The following is an 18,720-nucleotide window of genomic DNA, read 5'->3' as shown; positions in this document are numbered from 1 at the left end:
GATAACGTTGTCTTTGAGTCAGCAGATTGTAGATTCCAGAGGCTTGTTTACCTAATCCAGTGCAAAGGTTAGGCTTTAAGTTACATGGCTAATATTGTGTAGTAACAAAAATATAGTTATTGAAATGATTTTCAAAGAAGAATAGCTGCCGCTGCCAGCGAAAACCGAGAATTTTGCACTCAGCCAAATCTCCATTCACTGCAGCGGGACCTGCGTAGGCGAGGTCGAAGAATTCCGGCTGATATCTTCTGAAGAAAGGCAAACTGCTGAACAAGGTTTCACATTGTAAAATCTTTACCGTAACAAACCAACTAAAATCAGCATAACTCAAAAATTAAGTAACAGGTGAAGGATGTTTCAAAAAAAAAGATAAATATCATTTTAAACAGCTGATACAGCAAAGATACACCTTACAGAGCAATAAGCATTTGCATTACTTACCACACACATGTGGGGCCACATGCAATTTCATAGTCTTTTCAACTCAGCCTTTGTTTTGTCGAATCTCTCATTTCCCATCCAATCCTTTTGACTCTAGAGGTTCTTTCACCAGCAGCCGTATTCCACCTTCAGTTCTTACCACCAACAAGGTGGTTCATGACAGTGCTAATTGCACAAGAGCCCCAGGGACTCTCTTTTCTTACCTATTTAAACAGTCTGGTAGGTTCTGAAACCACCTCAAAGTAACAATTGGTATTGTCCAATTCACAATCCATTGTTCTTCCTGTCCTCAGTGCTCCAACTGTATAACACAGCAACACAGTCTCAGTTCTATTCTCAGAGACCTACTTCAATGCCAGCATCAAAGACTGCCAAATAGAAAACTGTTTCAATTATTTCATTTGGCGAGAGCCTTGCTTATTTTTTCTTTGCACAGGGTCATAAGCCAGAATTTTCCAGCCATTCACACTGGCGGAATCTTCCAGTCCTGCCCTTGATGCATCACCATCGCGGGTTTCCTGTTGGTGAGGGGTGCATTCAATGGGAAACCCACTGACAATGGCAGGACCAGAAGATCCCACCATGGCAAAACACACGGCAGGTTGCATGGAAAATCCCGCCCATAATCTTCTCAGCTGCTAAACAGAAAAAAAGGCTAAAATCCAACCTCACAGCAATTGGCTTTCCATTTACCCTTAGCTTTTTGGTGTTTGTCCACATGGCAAATCTAGATCACATGAGTACTTCTTGTAGCCTAATGCAGTAATAATCAGGAAACCAATTAACCCTCTTTCAAAATGCTCCCTCACACATTTGTTTTTTTAAAGGTCCACATACAAAAAGAAAATAAGTGCTTCCCAAAACACATGGATCATCACACTATTGTAATGTAGGTCTTACTGTAAAGGGTGGTAACGTCCCTTGTCATATTGACAGAAACTAAATTATTTACTTAGTTACATTATTTGACTGGTTTCAATTTTTAATTTAAAATGGACAGAATGTAAATTGTTGATATTCCACCTTCAAATTATGATTCAACACTTATATACAGAACTATTTTCTACCCACAATCTATAGTGCCTGGCTCTCCTCCACAATCACTCACATCGAAGCAGTTGTCTTCTACCACTGTACATCTATCATGGAAACCTCCCTTGGAACCAAATGGAGCGATTCTCTACTACACAGTTTATATTTGGTAAGATTTAGTAAGTTGGTTGTTAACTTTAACAAGACATTTTAATTCATAGCAAATTGCATACATAAGGTGGAATTTCCTCAAAAAGAAGCAAATAGTGGGATTCCCCAGCCACGTGCGCACAAAGATTGGAAATTCCCACCCGAGGTCAATGGACCTTTACATGGTTCGCTGAATTTTTGGGGCAACAAATTGGTAAGGCATTCTGAAAAATTGCAAAAGCATGAAAAGAAAAGTTAAGCTCCAAAGTACAACTGCGCACTGAAATTGTTAAGGAGGCCACAGCTTTATTTTCAAATTATGGCCTTCTCTTCCATGCTAGCTCATGCTGCCTTCTCTCACATCATAATATTACTTTTCACAGGATAGAGCATGCTAATGATGGTTGCTAATAAGTCCTCAACAAAGTTCAGTTTGAGGTGCACACATCCCTAGTGACTTAATTCTCTGATTACTTCGTATATGTTTGCTACATAATTTTGTTTAAAAGTTAAACTTAAATATGTGTAATTTCAACTTCTTAGCCTTTACCCTGCTTAAGAATTTAAAAAAACGAAACTCAACATATTCTCTTCCCCAAAAGGTGGTTGAGATTGATTCTTTGATTATCTTTAAGACAGAAGCAGATAGATTCTTGATAAGCAAGAGAATGAAAGGTAATCGAGGAAGGCAGCATTGTGAAGTTGATATTAAAATTAGATCAGCCATTATCTTATTGAATGACGGAGTAGGTTTGAGGGGCCGAGTGGCCTGCTACTACTCCTAATTCTTATATTCTCAAAAAAGACATCAATTAACTTTTGGTAAAATTTCCAAAAGGTCTGAGATATAAGGAAAGACTGGATAAAGCCTTTCACTCTTGAAAGGAATTAATGAAGATATATTTTATCGAGGTATATTTTAGCGAGTGGATGAAATTGGAAAGCTAAATCCATACAACTACTTTAAATTAAATTGTGTGAGCAGGGCAGAGGACGATACGTTTCACCTGGCGGCACATACATTTAGGACTGAGGTCATAAAGTTGTTCTGCATACGAAGAGTGATTTGTACATAGAATGGACTCCTAGTTGGGAGACTGGAGTGGGAGAAAGAGAATTATTTAAGAAACCATTAGATTCTGCAGTGAAGTGGAGCAATTCTTTCTGCACGGATAAATTAAGATTAGCTCAATGTGTGGTATGAAATAATATAGGACTTTTATTACAGGAGTGCAACAACAGAACTAATTTTAAATGAGACTAGAACATCTTCACTGCTGAAAAACCTGGACAATAATACTGAATACTCTGCTTTTGTAACAGCAAGTACTAGGTTTGGTGATGGTGGAATGAAAAGTAATAACATCACATTTAGAATATCTGAGAGTTGTAAGTATCTGCACTGACTTTTCTAATTGACATTAAAATGTTGTCATTATTGATGAATAATTAATACAGAAACTTATAAAATAATACATTTTTCTTCATTAAAACATCTTTAAAAATTAATTCATGGGATGTTACTGGTAGGACCAGCATTTCTTGCCCATCCCTAATTGTTCTTGAAAACTTCATTGTGAACTGCCTTCTTGAACAACTGAAGTCCATGTGGTGAAGGTACTCCCACATTGCTGCTAGGTATGGAGTTCCAGGATTTCGACCTATTGATGATAAAGGAATAGAAGTATATTTCCAAGTCAGGATGCTGTGTGACTTGGAGGTCACGGTGTTTCCATGTATCTGCAGTTCTTGTTCTTCTAGGTAGTAGAAATCGCAGGTTTGGGCGGTTGTTTGACTTGGCGAGTTGCTGCATTGCATCTTGTAGTCTGTATGTACTGCAGGCACGGTGCGCCGGTGGTGGGGGAGGGGTGTGTGTGAATGTTTAAGGTGGTAGATGGGATACCAAGCAATCAGGCTGTTCTATCGTGGATAGAATCAAGCTTCTTAAAATTATTTCCAGACATCCTACAGTGTGTTACAGCTAACTAACTACACTTGAAGTTTATGGTAAGGTAAATAGCCACGGTCCACAAAGGACCATAGACATCACTCTCCATTAGAGAGAGACAGTTGGCTTCATATAAATCAGTCCTCAATTGTCTGATGCCCCCACCCATTGGCCAACTCCTCCAATGTCTGAATCCCCAAAATTCAACATCCTCCATGACTCCCCTCCCCCATGTCCAACCCCCACACACCCCTTGAAGTAACTTCAGAGAGGCCAGTGTCCCTTCACCAAAACTGATTTATTTACAATAGTTTGCAATACTCAGGCAGGTACTTGCCAGTACAGAGTATTCACCCCGAGTGCCGGTGGCCAGGACGCCCTGCAGTGTATGTCTCTGCAGAGCTTCCTGATTGAGCAGCCTTAGCAGGTCTCAATTAGGGAGCTCATATTTCAGCAGGTCCCACTCATGGATCTCATTGAAGTCATTACACCCCCCCCATGTCCAAACCCCCAAACATCCCCATCCCCTCATAAATGACTCCCCCAACCCCCACCATCTGATCCTCCAACCCTTGATATCCAACTCCTCATGTCCTACTCCCCATATACCCCCTCCCTTCATGTCCAACCCCCCTCCCCAACCTCTGCCCACCCGCAGTTTCGTCACCATCCAACTCCCATCCACTTATCTTAGACATTTACCTACTCACTGGCTTGTCATTTTCAACGGGACCTATAACTTATCTGCTTTACAGCAGCTAGTGTCATTAAAAAGGGGGCATGTCCTCCTTCGCTGCGATTCATTTAGCCTTTGTCGCCAGGCCCTGGTGATTCCTGTGCTGCCTACATCTCATCTGGCCTAAATCAGGAAGGTCGGACGAGACAGGCAGAAAGGAATTTGGTGCAAGTAAGTGGGTACAGTGTGACAAACTGACACCGATTGCCACTTGACGGGAGTTATGGCCCAATGTTTACAACACAGAGGCAGTCATGCAGCCCCAACAGGTCCATGCCAGTTTAACAAAATATCCTTAACCATCTCTATTCCATAAGATGAACAAATCAGCTTCTCTAGTCTCTCCACATAACTGAAGTTATAAACCTCTGGTATTATTCTTGTAAATCTCTTATGCACAGTCTCCACAGTCTCGATATCTTTGCCGAAATGAGGTTCCCAGAATTGGCCAGAGTAATCGATGTGGGCCCTAACCAGTTCTTTATAAAGATCAAAAAAATAACATTTATTTGTTGAAGGAAACCATTTAACTAATGCTTGCATGTTCTCCTGCAGCAAGGAACCCGGAAGGCATTATCTCCTATGTCAACAGAAGTTCCACATCTATTCAGGTGTTTTGGAACGCTCCCTTTAAACCTACTGGAAATGTTCAATATTACACAGTTCACTACAGAAATATTTCTGATGTTTTCACACAGGTATGATGTTTTCTGCTTTAACTGCTGTCATATTTTCCATCACCATATTAAGCAGTTAATTGAAAACAATGAGAGGTTTGTGGGTTCTAATGAACTACAGCTAAAAATTGCTGATAACAAGAGATGAGGAGAACTTTTTTCTGTTAGAGGGTCGCGTGTCTCTGAAACTCTCTTCCCCAAAAGGCAGCAGAAGCAGAGGTCAGAATTTTCCAGCTGGTCACGCCAACAGAATCCTCTGGTCCCGCTGACAGCGGACAGGTTCCTGGAAACCCCATTGACAATGGCAGCACCAGAAGATCCCGCCGCCAGTCAATAGTGGGCCACCTCTGCCACCGTGGAACATGCGGCAGATTGGGGGGTGGGGGGGGGAGGGTGGGGGGGTGGGGAGCGATGGAAAATCCCATCCAGATTCCTATTTCTAAGGCTGAGCTAGATAGATTTTTGATTAACAAGGGGGTGGAAGGTTATCGGGGTAGACAGGAATGTGAGATTGAAGCTACATTCAGATCTGCCATGGTCTTATTGAAGGTTCGAGGAGCCAAGTGGCATACTCCTGCTCCTAATTCATATGCTTATACATAAATGAACATATCGGGCTGGATTCGGACGGCAGCTTCTGGTTTACATCCCTGGGGACTTCCTCCCCAGTGAGGGGTGGAGGTTGGACTGGCAGGCTATTTAGCCCACTCGCAGACCATTATGGGTGTGGGGCGGGTCATCGTGGAGTGAGTTGGTGCCACACCGACTTTGCTTCTTGGGCAGCTGTGGAGGTCAGCTGAGACAAGCCAAGTTGTCCTACATTCATTTGTTAATGTAGCAAGCTATAATTTATAGATTTATGAAGCATGCAGAATTATGTTATACAAACCACTTCAATAATTCCAAAATTACACTGTAACTGATGTATTTTTCAAAAGTGGAGGTTACTGAATCATTGGAAATAGCAAATACTTTGGGAAGCTGATTGATCAAACCAAGTAATCAAATATATTGAAAAAAATGCTATTTAATTATTTAATTGCACCAGCAGTACAATAAAATTCACCTGTAATGAGTTGTTCAATGTTGTTTTTCAGAATATAACTGACTTTGACCAAGAAAGTAGTGGTGAAAATGCAAATGTGACAGTACTTTTGGTTAACTTGACCAAATTCAGCCACTATAAATTGTGGGTGACAGCCAGCAATATCCTGGGAGATGAAATTCAGACAAGTGAACTGATTGATGCGTACACTGATGAAGATGGTAACTTTGTTTCATAACACAGCTACTGCAGTATATGTTGAAGTATAAAAGATTAATTTAAACTGAAATGTTAATTAACTTATCATACTATGTCAATTAATTTTTCATCTGAAATGCGATCGTCTATTTTGTGCAAGGGTTACACAATGCAGCAGTACATGTTTTGTTAAGAAATGGACACTTTTTTAAAAAGTTTTTATTTATTAGTGTCACAAGTAGGCTTACATTAACACTTGAATGAAGTTATTGCAAAAATCCCCTAGTCGTCACAGTCCTGTGCCTGTTCGGGTACACTGAGGGAGTATTTAGCATGGGCAATGCACCTAACCAGCACATCTTTCAGACTGTGGGAGGAAACCGGAGTACACAGAGGAAATCCACGCAGACACGGGGAGAACGTGCAAACTCCACACATATAGTGACCCAAGTCAGGAATTGAGCTAGGGTCCCTGGCGCTCTGAAGCAGCAGTGCTAACCGCTGTGCCGCATGCTGCCCACAATTTACTAACATAACCAATCACTCAGCAAGCCTTGATTTTTGTCATTTTCTTTTTATATTCAATTGTGAGATCTGAACAAGGGCAAAATTTATCGCTCCTTAATAACTGCCCTGGAGAAATTGACAGTGAGACACCTTTTTGAATTGCTGCAGTGTGCTATAGCTATGTCCCACAGTTTTTTTGGAGGGAGTTCCAAAGTTTTTGATCCAACAATGAAGGTATGAGTATATTTCCAAGTCATGTTGCCATACAACATGGATGGGAGTGTGCAGATAGTGAAGCTCCCAAGCGTCTGCGAGGTATGATTTAGCTCAGTTGGCTGGAGGGCTGGATAGTGATGTAGAGCGACACCAACAATGCAGGTTAAATTCCCGTGCCGGCTGAGGTTATTCATGAAAGCCCGCCTTCTCAACCTTGCCCCTCACCTGAGGTGTGGTGATCCTTGGGTTAAATCACCACCAGTCATCGCCTATGGTCATCTGGGACTATGGCAACTTTACCTTTTACCGATATCCTTCATAGCCATTCAACAAGTATCCACTATATACAGTAATCAGGGGCCATGTAATAGCAGTGGGAATCCTTAGAACAGCACCTTAAAAAAAATTCTAATCATCTAGTAGAACCATTATTCAAACACACTGTTATTTATAATACACAGAAAACAACTCCAGATCTATTGAAAAGAAAATCCTCTTAAGTGGTTATTCAGTTGCACAAACAAACAAACATCTATTTAGAAACCATATCAAAGGCTGGTAATCCTTTAATAACCCCTTAAAACTGTATACATGCCCTTCTATTAAGCTAAGTTGCTTTTAAGATATTGAAACTCAGCCAAGCATTCATAATGGATTTAGTTGTCAAAACAAACCCTTTAAACTTCAGACAATGGAGCCTATTGAAATTTTTTAAAAAGGTGATGTCTTTATTCTCTTTCAAAACAAATGGCCTAATCAAGCAAAGGTGTGCAGGTGTGGTGGTGGAGGGAAGGGGCTGCAGTTCAGAAGTCTTCCCAAACCTTTTGACCTGTTAAAAATAATGGGGAATAGGAAATAAACATTTCTCTTTGAGTGGTCAATGGTGACTCTGATGTCATACGATGTGCATGCAGAATCTTGACCCAACCCTAACCCAAACGTTTTACCATCCATTGGAAGATTATGTGGGTCCATTTTTATACAGGAAGTTTAAATATGCCATGAAATAAACAAAGTTTTGGTGATTATAGACACCATCCTTTACTCCATGTGGGTACAAAAATCCAGCCTAGAGTCTTCTTTAAGATTTGCTAATGTGAATGATATCTTCAAGAATGATTTTGCAATTATTTTTAACTGCATACATTAAATATTCTTAATGACATTATTGCAAATGGCAATATTTCTGCTGGTAGTTTATATAGGGATTGATGATTCTTAATAAACTCTACAGCAGTGGATGATACGGGATTGTGGAATCAGCCTTAATGTCCATCACTCTGCAGTGACAATGATACGAACATTTTTGCATCCATATCATTATCTATTTTGTTTGTGCAAGTAGGTTTTGCAGTCATGCTTTTTTGTGAATAAATCATACATTAATCACTAAGCATATTACCAAACTGAAAAATAATTGCACTTAACAAGAAACAAAAAATTTTCCACAATATTTTCATAACAGTCAGAACCATTTGGAGAGTACAACACATACTGACAAATTCAAGTTTCTTCCCTGTTGTCATCAGACTTTTGAATGGTCCTATCATCTATTAAGCTGATCTTTCTCTTCACCCTACCTGTGAAGATATTCTGCTCCCTATCCTTTTTCTTTTCCCCTGCGTAATTTACAAACAGTATGTTTTGCCTGTATAATGCACAAGAAACAATACTTTTCACTGTATCACAGTACATGTGACAATAATAAATCAAATCTTGTAACAAGAATTAGCTGGCAGAAAGGTTAAAGGCTTATGCTTTTTATGATTGATTTGAACTTCTTTTTCAGTACCATCAACTCCTCCGCAAGACTTGGTCATAGTAAGTTATATAGCAGATTCTGTCTTGGTTAGGTGGAAACCTAGTCCTATACCAAATGGTTTTGTTCTGCTCTACAGTTTTAAAATAATGGACAACACCAATGAAAGCACGTATTTTAAGGTACTGTTCTTTAAGTTTAGTTTCAAAAATTTTGCTAATGCATATCAATCATGGCACTTGGGATTATGAATTGAATCATATTTGTATTTAGCTTTTGAAGTTAGCAAAGAATCTTTCAGTGATAATGTCAAAAGAATTTGAACTGTCAGCAATGCCTCTGTTTTGCAAGATAATATGCACACAAATTGCACTGGTACAAAATACTGTTGTACAAAAAGGTATAACAACTTACATGAGCATTTTGATTTAACTGAAATAGTTCTGACAAAACACTTATTGGTGCATCCCCTCCCAAGGTCCATTTAAAATGTGCCAGCAAACAATTAACGCAAGTAATTGTTTTTATTTTAAACTCAGTGGTTCACCTAGTCACTGAAAGTATTACTGATGTCCACAACATAAATGACATTCTGCTCAAAAGTACAGTACAAATGCAAATACTTAAATTATGGACAGGAAATAAAACCTCATAAACTATCTCATAATTTCTTTGATATTTCAAGAATACAACAGGATTACTTAATGAAGCATATCTCACTGGCTTTGAACCGTTGCATGAATATTCCATCAGTGTATCGGCATTCACCAAGCTGGGAAATGGAGATCAGTTTAGTAACATTGTCTTTTTCAAAGTCAATGAATCAGGTTTGTTGAATTCTACTGATGTTTTTTAACAGCTGTTTTAAGTATATAGATAGTATGTTTTGTCATAGGGTTGCTGGTTGTTTAGAACTCTGTAATTATTAGATGTTGTTCCTAAATTCTGAATCATAAGCAATCTATAGGCATAACTTGCCCTTTAATTTATATGATTTTAATAAAAACATTCTTCAGACCGAATATTCAATTGACTATAATTCTTCAGTGGAAACTGTTCTGATAAGCTGTTGCCCGAGGAAGGTTTTCATCAGGAGTGCAATTAACAGGTTTAAAATGCAGATCTCAAATTACTTAGGTCAGAAATATACACCTGAATGAACGTACAACTACTTTGCTAACACGGAACAGAGAGAAGTACTCAGCTGTCCGTTCTCATCTCTGCTGAAGCCATTGGGGCAGCAGAAAATAGATGTGGTTGAGATAGAAATAGAAATATGAATGAGAGGGATCAGTCCTGTCTGCTATTGCTGCCTGGAAGGATCACGAAACAAAGAAATTAAGGGTGGTGGTGACCTTCACTATCACTGCAACTGGCAATGGTGGTGTCAGGTCTAGAAGGAAAAGGGTTTTGCTCAAGAAGGCTACAAAGATCAGTGACCACCTGCCCTGATAATCAGAAACTTAGAAAAGCCAAGAAAGTTGAGCCTCTGCTGGTACCCCTTTTTTTCCTTCTTTTTCCTTTTCTTCTGTCCAACACAGTACTATAGCTCCCTTTATCAACTTCTTCTTTTTCACGTGTACAGAATGAAGGTCTCAGTCGAAAACAAAGTATTCCCACTAAACCAGAGCCCACAGTGAACTGAGGAAGCACCTTGTGAGTGCAGAAGTTTTACTAATTTCAGACTTCTTAAACTTGAACAACTTTCATAAAGATATGACCAGTTCTGCCACCAATCCCCGAGCAACTTAAACGCCCCACATGAGTCTCATGCTGCAGCAATTGAATTCTAGTCAGGATCCAATTACCTTATTGGATCTCAATTTAAATATTTTTATGAACCTCTCGCCTCCTCATAGTGGGAAACTCATTGACGCTGATAATCGCTGCTCTTCTTATCGTGACAGTTTGGGGTGGGTTGCTCATTGTCAAAATTTTAACGCTTTCCTGTGTGGTGATGAGAGATGGGGGAAGGGTAAAGTCATAAAATTAGGTCTGTTATTTTTTTTGCCGATATATTGTTCAGCAGATACCTCTTGATTCTATGATAGGTGGAGAGTTTCAAGTCTTTACACTCAATGAAAGGGAAATATTGCCCATCCGCATTGTAATCTTACTGCAGATTAAATTCTTCCAATACTTTTCTTGAAAATAAGCTAGAAATAATAATCAACTTGTGCAGTTGGGACATATTGCTTGCATGAAATGCGTTAATACGTTCCTGCTTTTATGTATACTACAATGTTTTCTTTGTTGTACAGTTCCAGATACTGTCCAAAATCTTCAGTGTAACGCATCAAGTTGGCAGTCGGTTATTGTTAAGTGGGATCCTCCATTAAAGTCAGATGGAATTATCACTTATTATGCACTTGTATACGAAAATAATGTGCAAAGAATTGCTCTCAACGAGCATGAACATACTTTGAATGAACTCCAATCAAATACTTCCTATCAGCTCAGTATAATGGCTGTGAACTCGGTGGGCCAAGGAGAAAGCAAAAACTGTACTGTCATAACGTTATCAGAAGCAGGTATGAATCCCCTCAGAGTTGGTCTACCATGAAAGTTTCCATGATGTTCAAACAGATATGTATTTTGTTTGCTGCATTTTGCATTCTCATTAAAATGTCATTTTATAGGAATTGGAGTGATTTCGGTAAAATCCAAGATGGTTGAACATCCCAGAGTACTGTTGCAATTCATTAGTAGACCTGTGAAATTCTAGCAAGTAAAAGAATGATTCGCTCTATGTGCTAGATTGGGAGGTGCTAGTGTGCAATAGCAGTTAGCAGAGGAGTAAAACGCTTTCCAGATTTTAACAGGTAAAACTGGAATGCTGTTTGTGCCTGTTCTGAGGGCAGCAGCAGTTAAGTAGTGGTATGTGGCCATTAAACTATAGATAGTATTTCACTTGTCCTCCCACAACCATAATTTCATAAGCAAAACAAACTTTCAATGATTCGTCCTCTCACTAATTTCTCAGATACACAAGACCTAACTCCTGGACACTTTGTTTTGCTGGCTTCCCAGAACACCTTAACTGAGCATTCTGTGTTTCATAATCCTCAATCTTGATGTGGTGCAGTTGAGCCTGAAATTCAACATTGAAGGGGGAGAAACAGTCAGCTGAATGGTTGGTGGAATAGAGGGGCAATGAAATACTCCTTCTAATCTCACAGAAATTTTAAAAAATACGACTTACCTTTTCCAGTAGAAACTGTGAACAATTCCTTTAAGGATTCCCTGTTCGACCACCGAAGGCTCAGTATCATTGAGCCTAGCACGCACAACAAATGTTTTGTCCATTGGTGCTCGAAAATGACATCTAGTTCCTAATTCATAGTAGCTAATGGGAACCCACATTATTCTCCCCATATAAGGTGCAGTTAGCGAAATATGATGACTTATTTTGTAGTAGCTCTTAAGGCAATTGAAAGTGAACATTGCGATACTTGATAACAAAAGGTGTCTTCTGTAATCCATACAAGTTTATCAAATTAATGTGTTCATTTATTGAATTTCATCAAGATCCTGCATATTTTTACACATTTAATATTTTACCTTAATTGGTTTGAGGACCAAATGAGCAATCTGTGCTGAGTCATTTCCACTTGCTTTGCAATCAACACATATTTTCATCGGAAAATTCCTGTTTTTCATACAACAATATTGATCCACTCCAACATGCATAAAGCACTTCACATATAATGAATTATTTTCAAATGGAGGGGTGACTGTTAAAACAACAAGCTTTCATGCAGCAATTGGATGAGTGACTGCTTGATCTCTTTTTCAAGGTATTGGTTGAGGTAGATATTGAGCTGGATATCAGAGAATTCTCTGTTGTCCAATTAGTGCTATGGGATCTTTAATGTCCAGCAGAATCACCAGGCAAGTCTCAATTTCTCATTCAACACCTCCTGCAATGGGGCATTCATTCCTTCATTAACGCACTATAGTGTTAACCTAGCTCCACATGGTTTAAACCCATGATCAGATTCAGGTGTGAGTACTATCAACTGAACCAGGTTGGCATACAAAGACGGAATTGTCTTTTTAGTTTGCTTGTTGTTCAAATTGAATGCGAATGATTTTTTGTAGGCCGGTAAAACAGAGGCAACAATTAATATAATCATATTTTTCAGTTCCTAGTGCTCCTGAGGATCTTGATATAGTTGGCATTCAATCGACCTTTGTTATTTTGAGATGGACACACCCCAATGTTATCCCTGGTTATTTGAGGCTTTTCAGGATTATTATACAACTACGCTCTGCCTTGTGCATGGACTGGGAAACTCAAGGATGCATTGAAGCTGAGCAAATTGAAGATCATAATGTTGATAGTGGTAATGGCACCACGGAGACAATTGTATCCGGATTAAAAAAATTCCGATGGTACCGATTTAGGGTGGCTGCAAGTACAAATGCTGGATTTGGAAACTATTCAACTTGGATTTCTGCAAAGACAGCTGTTGGTTGTAAGTATAGATTGAAATGATTCTCAATAATAGCAGTGTTAATTTTGCTGAAAGTTCATTTATTTTTGTATTGAATTTAAATGTTACATTCCTCATCAAATAAATAATTTTCCCTTAGTCATACTGACAAAAAACAATATTGAGGGAAACCATCTTGGATTTTCAGACTATTACCTCTTAAAGAGTATCTTGATTATTTTGTGAAGTCCAAAAATGTGCGGCCTAGATGGATTGGCTACGCTAAATTGCCCCTTAGTGTCCGAAGATGTATAGGTTAAATGGATTAGACATGATAAATGGGTTATAGGGATAGGGCAGAGGAGAGGGCCTGGGTAACATATTTTGTCAGAGTCGATGCAGACTCGATGGGCCGGGTGGCCTCTTCTGCACTGTAGGGATTCTATGATTCTAAGTATTTGATGTACATAGAAATCAATGTGCAAAATATTAACAGAGCATGAAACCTAATGCCAGAATGAAACTGTATGCAAAGTGGCTGTTTTGCTTGTTTGCACACTGTGTTTCTGTGTAATATGTCATTTCTTTATATTTGAAAATACTAGAATTGAATTTATTGAGATTGCACAAGATAATTTATGAAAAAGATGTAACTCTGATTTTAAAAATCACTTTACATTTATTGCTAAAGAGATTGACACAAATTCAAATATTTGATTAAATGGTTATCAACATAAATGGCAAGCATGACTTGTCTATGAATGGATTGCCCTAAATTGTTGTGAGGATGATTCCCAAAATGTTATGCCATCCACGTTTACCTGCTAGCAAACCTGTTCTAGCTGCAGCTTCTGTAGCCTAGCTTGGAGGGAAAGCATTAAAGACAGCCCTTGACCTCTGCTGCAACCCAAATTCCAATGCCGCAATAGAAGCATGATAATCGGGAAATCATGGTTATTTGTTACAGAAAATGCATTACTCTGGAAGGCAGAGAAATAGTGTTCCAAACAGGAAATGGGCAGCTTATCTAGGGATGAGAGAATGAAGACAGAGAATTCTTACAGGGCAAATTACTGTGATTTATAAGAAAGAGATATAGCAACATCCCTCACCAGTACTTACTGGGCTTGATTTAAAACTACTTTCAATCATACTGTGACAGTTCCTAGTGTGCCAACCAAAGTTCATTGAAATTCGTATGAAAGATTTCATAATAAACATATTTTAGAGTCATCCAATAAATAACTTTTTCTTGAAATAAAATGTTTTTGTTTCATATACATTTTAACTGGCAGTGTTATTGAAAATCAGAAGCACATGGACAGATACATGTACTGATACAGCAAGGTAAGGTGAAATGTTGAGTGCCAAGATTTTCAGTGCCAAGATTCAAGGAAAGTCGCCTTGTGCTTGAATTTCCTTTACTGAATCTGAGAAACCTCTGTACAAACTCGTGCTTCACCTGGAATTTACTGAAAAAATACACTGATTTCAAGATGTCCCGGGGGATCCGTACAACATAAACCGGGAAGCGGAATGGGCAAGCACATGCCAAACCACCAAAGGAAAGCCGGCCAAATCACCTTTGTGAACCGGAAAGGATTCCACGTCCTGAATATGCAGATGGTTTGAGCCATCACTTAGAGGATCATTCATATCGACACCCAATATGCAGGAAGTTGCCATGACGCTTTCATTCTCTGGCTTTTGGTTCTCCCCAATCTCTTAAGGAATAAATCCATATCAACAGATGATAATTGAGCAACAAGCGATGTCCCATTTTGCCATAGTTGATAATTCAATCTGACTATCGAAAATAGTACAGTAAGAAGTCTCACAACACCAGGTTAAAGTCCAACAGGTTTATTTGGTAGCAAATACCATAAGCTTTCGGAGTGCTGCCCCTTCGTCAGATGGAGTGGATATCTGTTCTCCAACAGTGCACAGAGACACAGAAATCAAGTTACAGAATACTAATTAGAATGCAAATCTCTACAGCCAGCCAGGTCTTAAAGGTACAGATAATGTGGGTGGAGGGAACATATCGAAAATAGTGGCAGAGGTATGGTACAGCGAGGCTCATGCAGTTTTCAGGCTGACGCTAAAACAAGTCAGGTGGAGATCTGTGATATGCAATAAGGTCTCCAGAATTGGCTGTTTCTGATGCATCCTTCATAACTTTACCATCGATGAAGGATTGAGGAAGTAAGAAGTAAGGTGGATAAAGGGGAACCTGTGGATGTGACGTATCTATATTTCCTGAAGGCACATGATAAGATGCCACATCAAAGATAACCACACACAATAAGAGGTCATGGTGTAGGAGGATAACATATTAGCATGGCTTGAGGAAAGATTAGTTAACAGGAAACAAAGAGTAAGCATAAATGGGTCATTTTTGGGTTGGAAAAATATAACGAGTGGAATGGCACAGGATTCGTGCTGGACCCTCAACTATTTACAATCTATATTAATGACTTGGATAATGGAATTGTGGTTACTACAGTGTATTGTGTACAGTTTTAGTCTGAGAAAGGATATAATTGCATTAGAAGGGTTTCAAAGACAGTTTACTCAACTGATTCCTGGAATAAGGTGGTTTTCTCATGAGAAAAGGTTGTACAGGTTGGGCCTATATCTATTGGTGTTTAGAAGAATGAGAGGTGAAGTTACTGAAACATATAAGATCTTGGGAGGTCTTGACTGTGTGGATGCAGAAAAGGTGGTAAAGGTAGACAGAATTCTCCAGCCTTCCTGCGGCAGGTTTTCCCAGGGAGGAGGTAACTAACCATCGGCTGCCGATGGGATATTCCAGTCCTGCTGAAATCAATGGTGATTTACATTCCTTGTCCATGCCATCATGGAGGAACCTGTGGTGAGTGTTAACTTAGCCAGGACCAGAAGATCCCACTGGTGGGAAGAGCTGGAGAATTCCACCTGACGTTCATCCTTGTGGAAGAGACGAGAACTAGGGACATGGATTTGGAGATAAGAATTTTTTTCTCTGAGGGTCTTGAGTCTTTGGAACCCTCTTGCCCAAAGAGTGATGGAACTAGGATCATTGAATATTGTTGAGGCTATATTAGATATATTCCTGAGTGACAAGGGTGTAGAGGATACGAAGGAAAGTGGAATTGACGCCACAATCAAATCAGCTATGTTCTTTTTGAATAAAGCATCAAGGGGCCAAATGGCCTACTCCAGCTCCTAACTCATATGTTTTGTACATATGTTCATACCATCACCTTCACATGGAATGAGGGCAGAAAAATAATCTCCTGAGCCTTCTTCTCCTGTTCCTAGTCACTATCATCATCACCTTCCTTGTTATTGTACTGTAACTGCAGAAAGAAAATGGCAGGAGGTGAAAATGGTCGATCATTATCTCCCCCAGGATTAAAGAAATAGACAAATTGGGTCAAAGGTTGTGGTTGTGTTCTTCTTCATAAGGTGCTGGGGCATCAGTGTGTGTGCTCTGTTACTTACCTGTACCCAGAAAGGTGTAATTAATCACAACATTACCCAAGCAATAGTGGAGTGAATGTCCACAAACTGCATGGCCTTGTTTTCAAAGGGGGTTGGGAGATTGAAGAGGGGGAAGACCCTTCCAGTAGCGTGCACTTGGTGGCCTTTTTGCATCAATTTTTCCACTAAAAGATAACTAAATGACTGCAAGCCTGGCTTTTGCGTTTTGCCAAGTGGTACAGAACAGTTGATGACATAGATGTTGGTGTATTGGAAATATTAAAATAGAGGAAGGGTTTTCTTTTACATTAGGGGAAGTTTGCAACCAGGATAGGAAGTTAGATCTGCCCTTAGCCAGGGAACCTTTTCATTTCTTCACACTGTTGACTATTATATAGATAAAATACAATTGAAAACACATACATGGTAGCGTTTTGGCTTATACATTACTCATGCAATGTTGGGATAACACAGTGGCACAGTGGTCAGCATCACTGCCTCACAGCGCCAGGGACCCGGCTTGGGTCACAGTCTGTGTGGAGTTTGCATGTTCTCCCCATGTTTGCGTGGGTTTCCTCCGGGTGCTCCGGTTTCCTCCCACACTCTGAAAGACGTGCTGGTTAGGTACATTGACCCGAACAGGCGCCAGTGTGTGGCGACTAGGGGAATTTCACAGTGACTTCATTGCAGTGTTAATGTAAGCCTTACTTGTGACTAATAAATTAACTTTACTGTCTATGAGTTTGGTTTGTTTCCAACTGTAGAGTCTGATACACCTTCAAATCCACAGCAAAAAATATATAATATTAATAATTGCTACATATGGATAATGCTTACTTTTGATTTTTCTTCTTAAGTGTGTTAGCATTATGCAGCATGGCATTCTTAATCTTAAAACTATTCTTTGAGAAGAAGTATTTTTGTTTCTGCAGTTCCAGACAGTCCTCCTGAAAATATAACTGTTACAGTAAAATCCTCTGACACCATTGAGATTGGCTGGGAAGAGCCGGCGATTATCACAGGTCCAACCTCTTATCTAATAGAGGTAGCACCGGTAAGAGCTTTGCTTTGACTGGCAGAGAAAAATGTAAAGTATGAACTTTGTGCCATACTTTTTAAAATAAAATTGCTACAACGAAGTAGCCCTGAGATTTCTCAAATAATCAAATCATCATTTTTGTTTCTTATTAAACTGTTTGGATGAATTGAAAATCTTGACCGGAATTCTTCTGAATTGGGATTAAGTGCCCACATCAGTAGGAAAATGGGAGTGGGATGCAGATGAGCTTGTTTCAAGCAATCCACAGGCCAGCCTCCCTCTTCAGAGACCGGGTGAAGACATTAGGGTGATCCTAACCCCCTACTCCCCCCACCTCCCCCTACCCCCACCCCCACTCAGGCTCTCCACTCAGCTCTGCTCCCCTTCAAAAGGCCGCCACGCTTAGAGCCTAGCTCACCTCCCCCCAAAAATTAAATGCCTCACCAAAGAGGTTCCACCCCACCCACAAATAACGGATAACTCCCCCCCCCTCCCCCCGGCAATATACACACACCACACAGGAATGAGGATGACCCAACACTGCTCCCTCATTCAGGACTGCCGACTCAGCTCCCTTCCCCTCCCTCAGATCCCCCACTTCAGAATTTGCACAGCTGACAAGTAAGAATGCAGATGTTGATCACAGGGCTGCCAGAAATCACCATGCCAGGGGTGATCTTCAGGTCTTCCAGGACAAGAAGGGGCAGTCCAACCACAACACCCCCAGCTGGGCAGAGAATGCTGTGGTCAACCCTTACCTCCAGCCCGAGTCCACCCAACCCCCAGGATCCTTGAGGGACCCTCCCCTCACACCCTGGCAGCAACAGAGGGGCAAATGGCCATTGGATCTACCTCCTTGACCCCACTAGGAGCCCAAGGTGTCAGGCCAGGGTGTCAGTGCCAGGGGGCCAGGAGACAGTGCAACGTGGACACTGCCATAGCATGTCATAGAATCATAGATTCATAGAGGTTTACAGCATGGAAACAGGCCCTTCGGCCCAACTTGTCCATGCCGCCATTTTTCTTTAAACCCTAAGCTAATCCCAATTGCCCGCATTTGGCCCATATCCC

The 18,720-nt window shown here is 40.1% G+C and overlaps 1 protein-coding gene across 1 annotated transcript in view; it reads left to right on the top strand.

Moving 5' to 3' along the window:
- ptprq (protein tyrosine phosphatase receptor type Q) overlaps nt 1-18,720 on the top strand; it is a 177,797-nt gene that overhangs the window by 105,311 nt on the left and 53,766 nt on the right. The window contains exons 32-40 of the mRNA XM_078221104.1: nt 1,522-1,642; nt 2,852-3,012; nt 4,863-5,005; nt 6,082-6,250; nt 8,740-8,891; nt 9,395-9,536; nt 10,971-11,240; nt 12,855-13,187; nt 17,543-17,664. Coding sequence (XP_078077230.1) covers nt 1,522-1,642; nt 2,852-3,012; nt 4,863-5,005; nt 6,082-6,250; nt 8,740-8,891; nt 9,395-9,536; nt 10,971-11,240; nt 12,855-13,187; nt 17,543-17,664 — 1,613 coding nt within the window. The remainder of the gene's footprint in view (nt 1-1,521; nt 1,643-2,851; nt 3,013-4,862; nt 5,006-6,081; nt 6,251-8,739; nt 8,892-9,394; nt 9,537-10,970; nt 11,241-12,854; nt 13,188-17,542; nt 17,665-18,720) is intronic.

Source organism: Mustelus asterias, chromosome 9 (assembly GCF_964213995.1).
Source record: "Mustelus asterias chromosome 9, sMusAst1.hap1.1, whole genome shotgun sequence".
NCBI classification, from domain to species: domain Eukaryota; kingdom Metazoa; phylum Chordata; class Chondrichthyes; order Carcharhiniformes; family Triakidae; genus Mustelus; species Mustelus asterias.
This window is presented reverse-complemented; position numbering and strand designations above follow the sequence as displayed.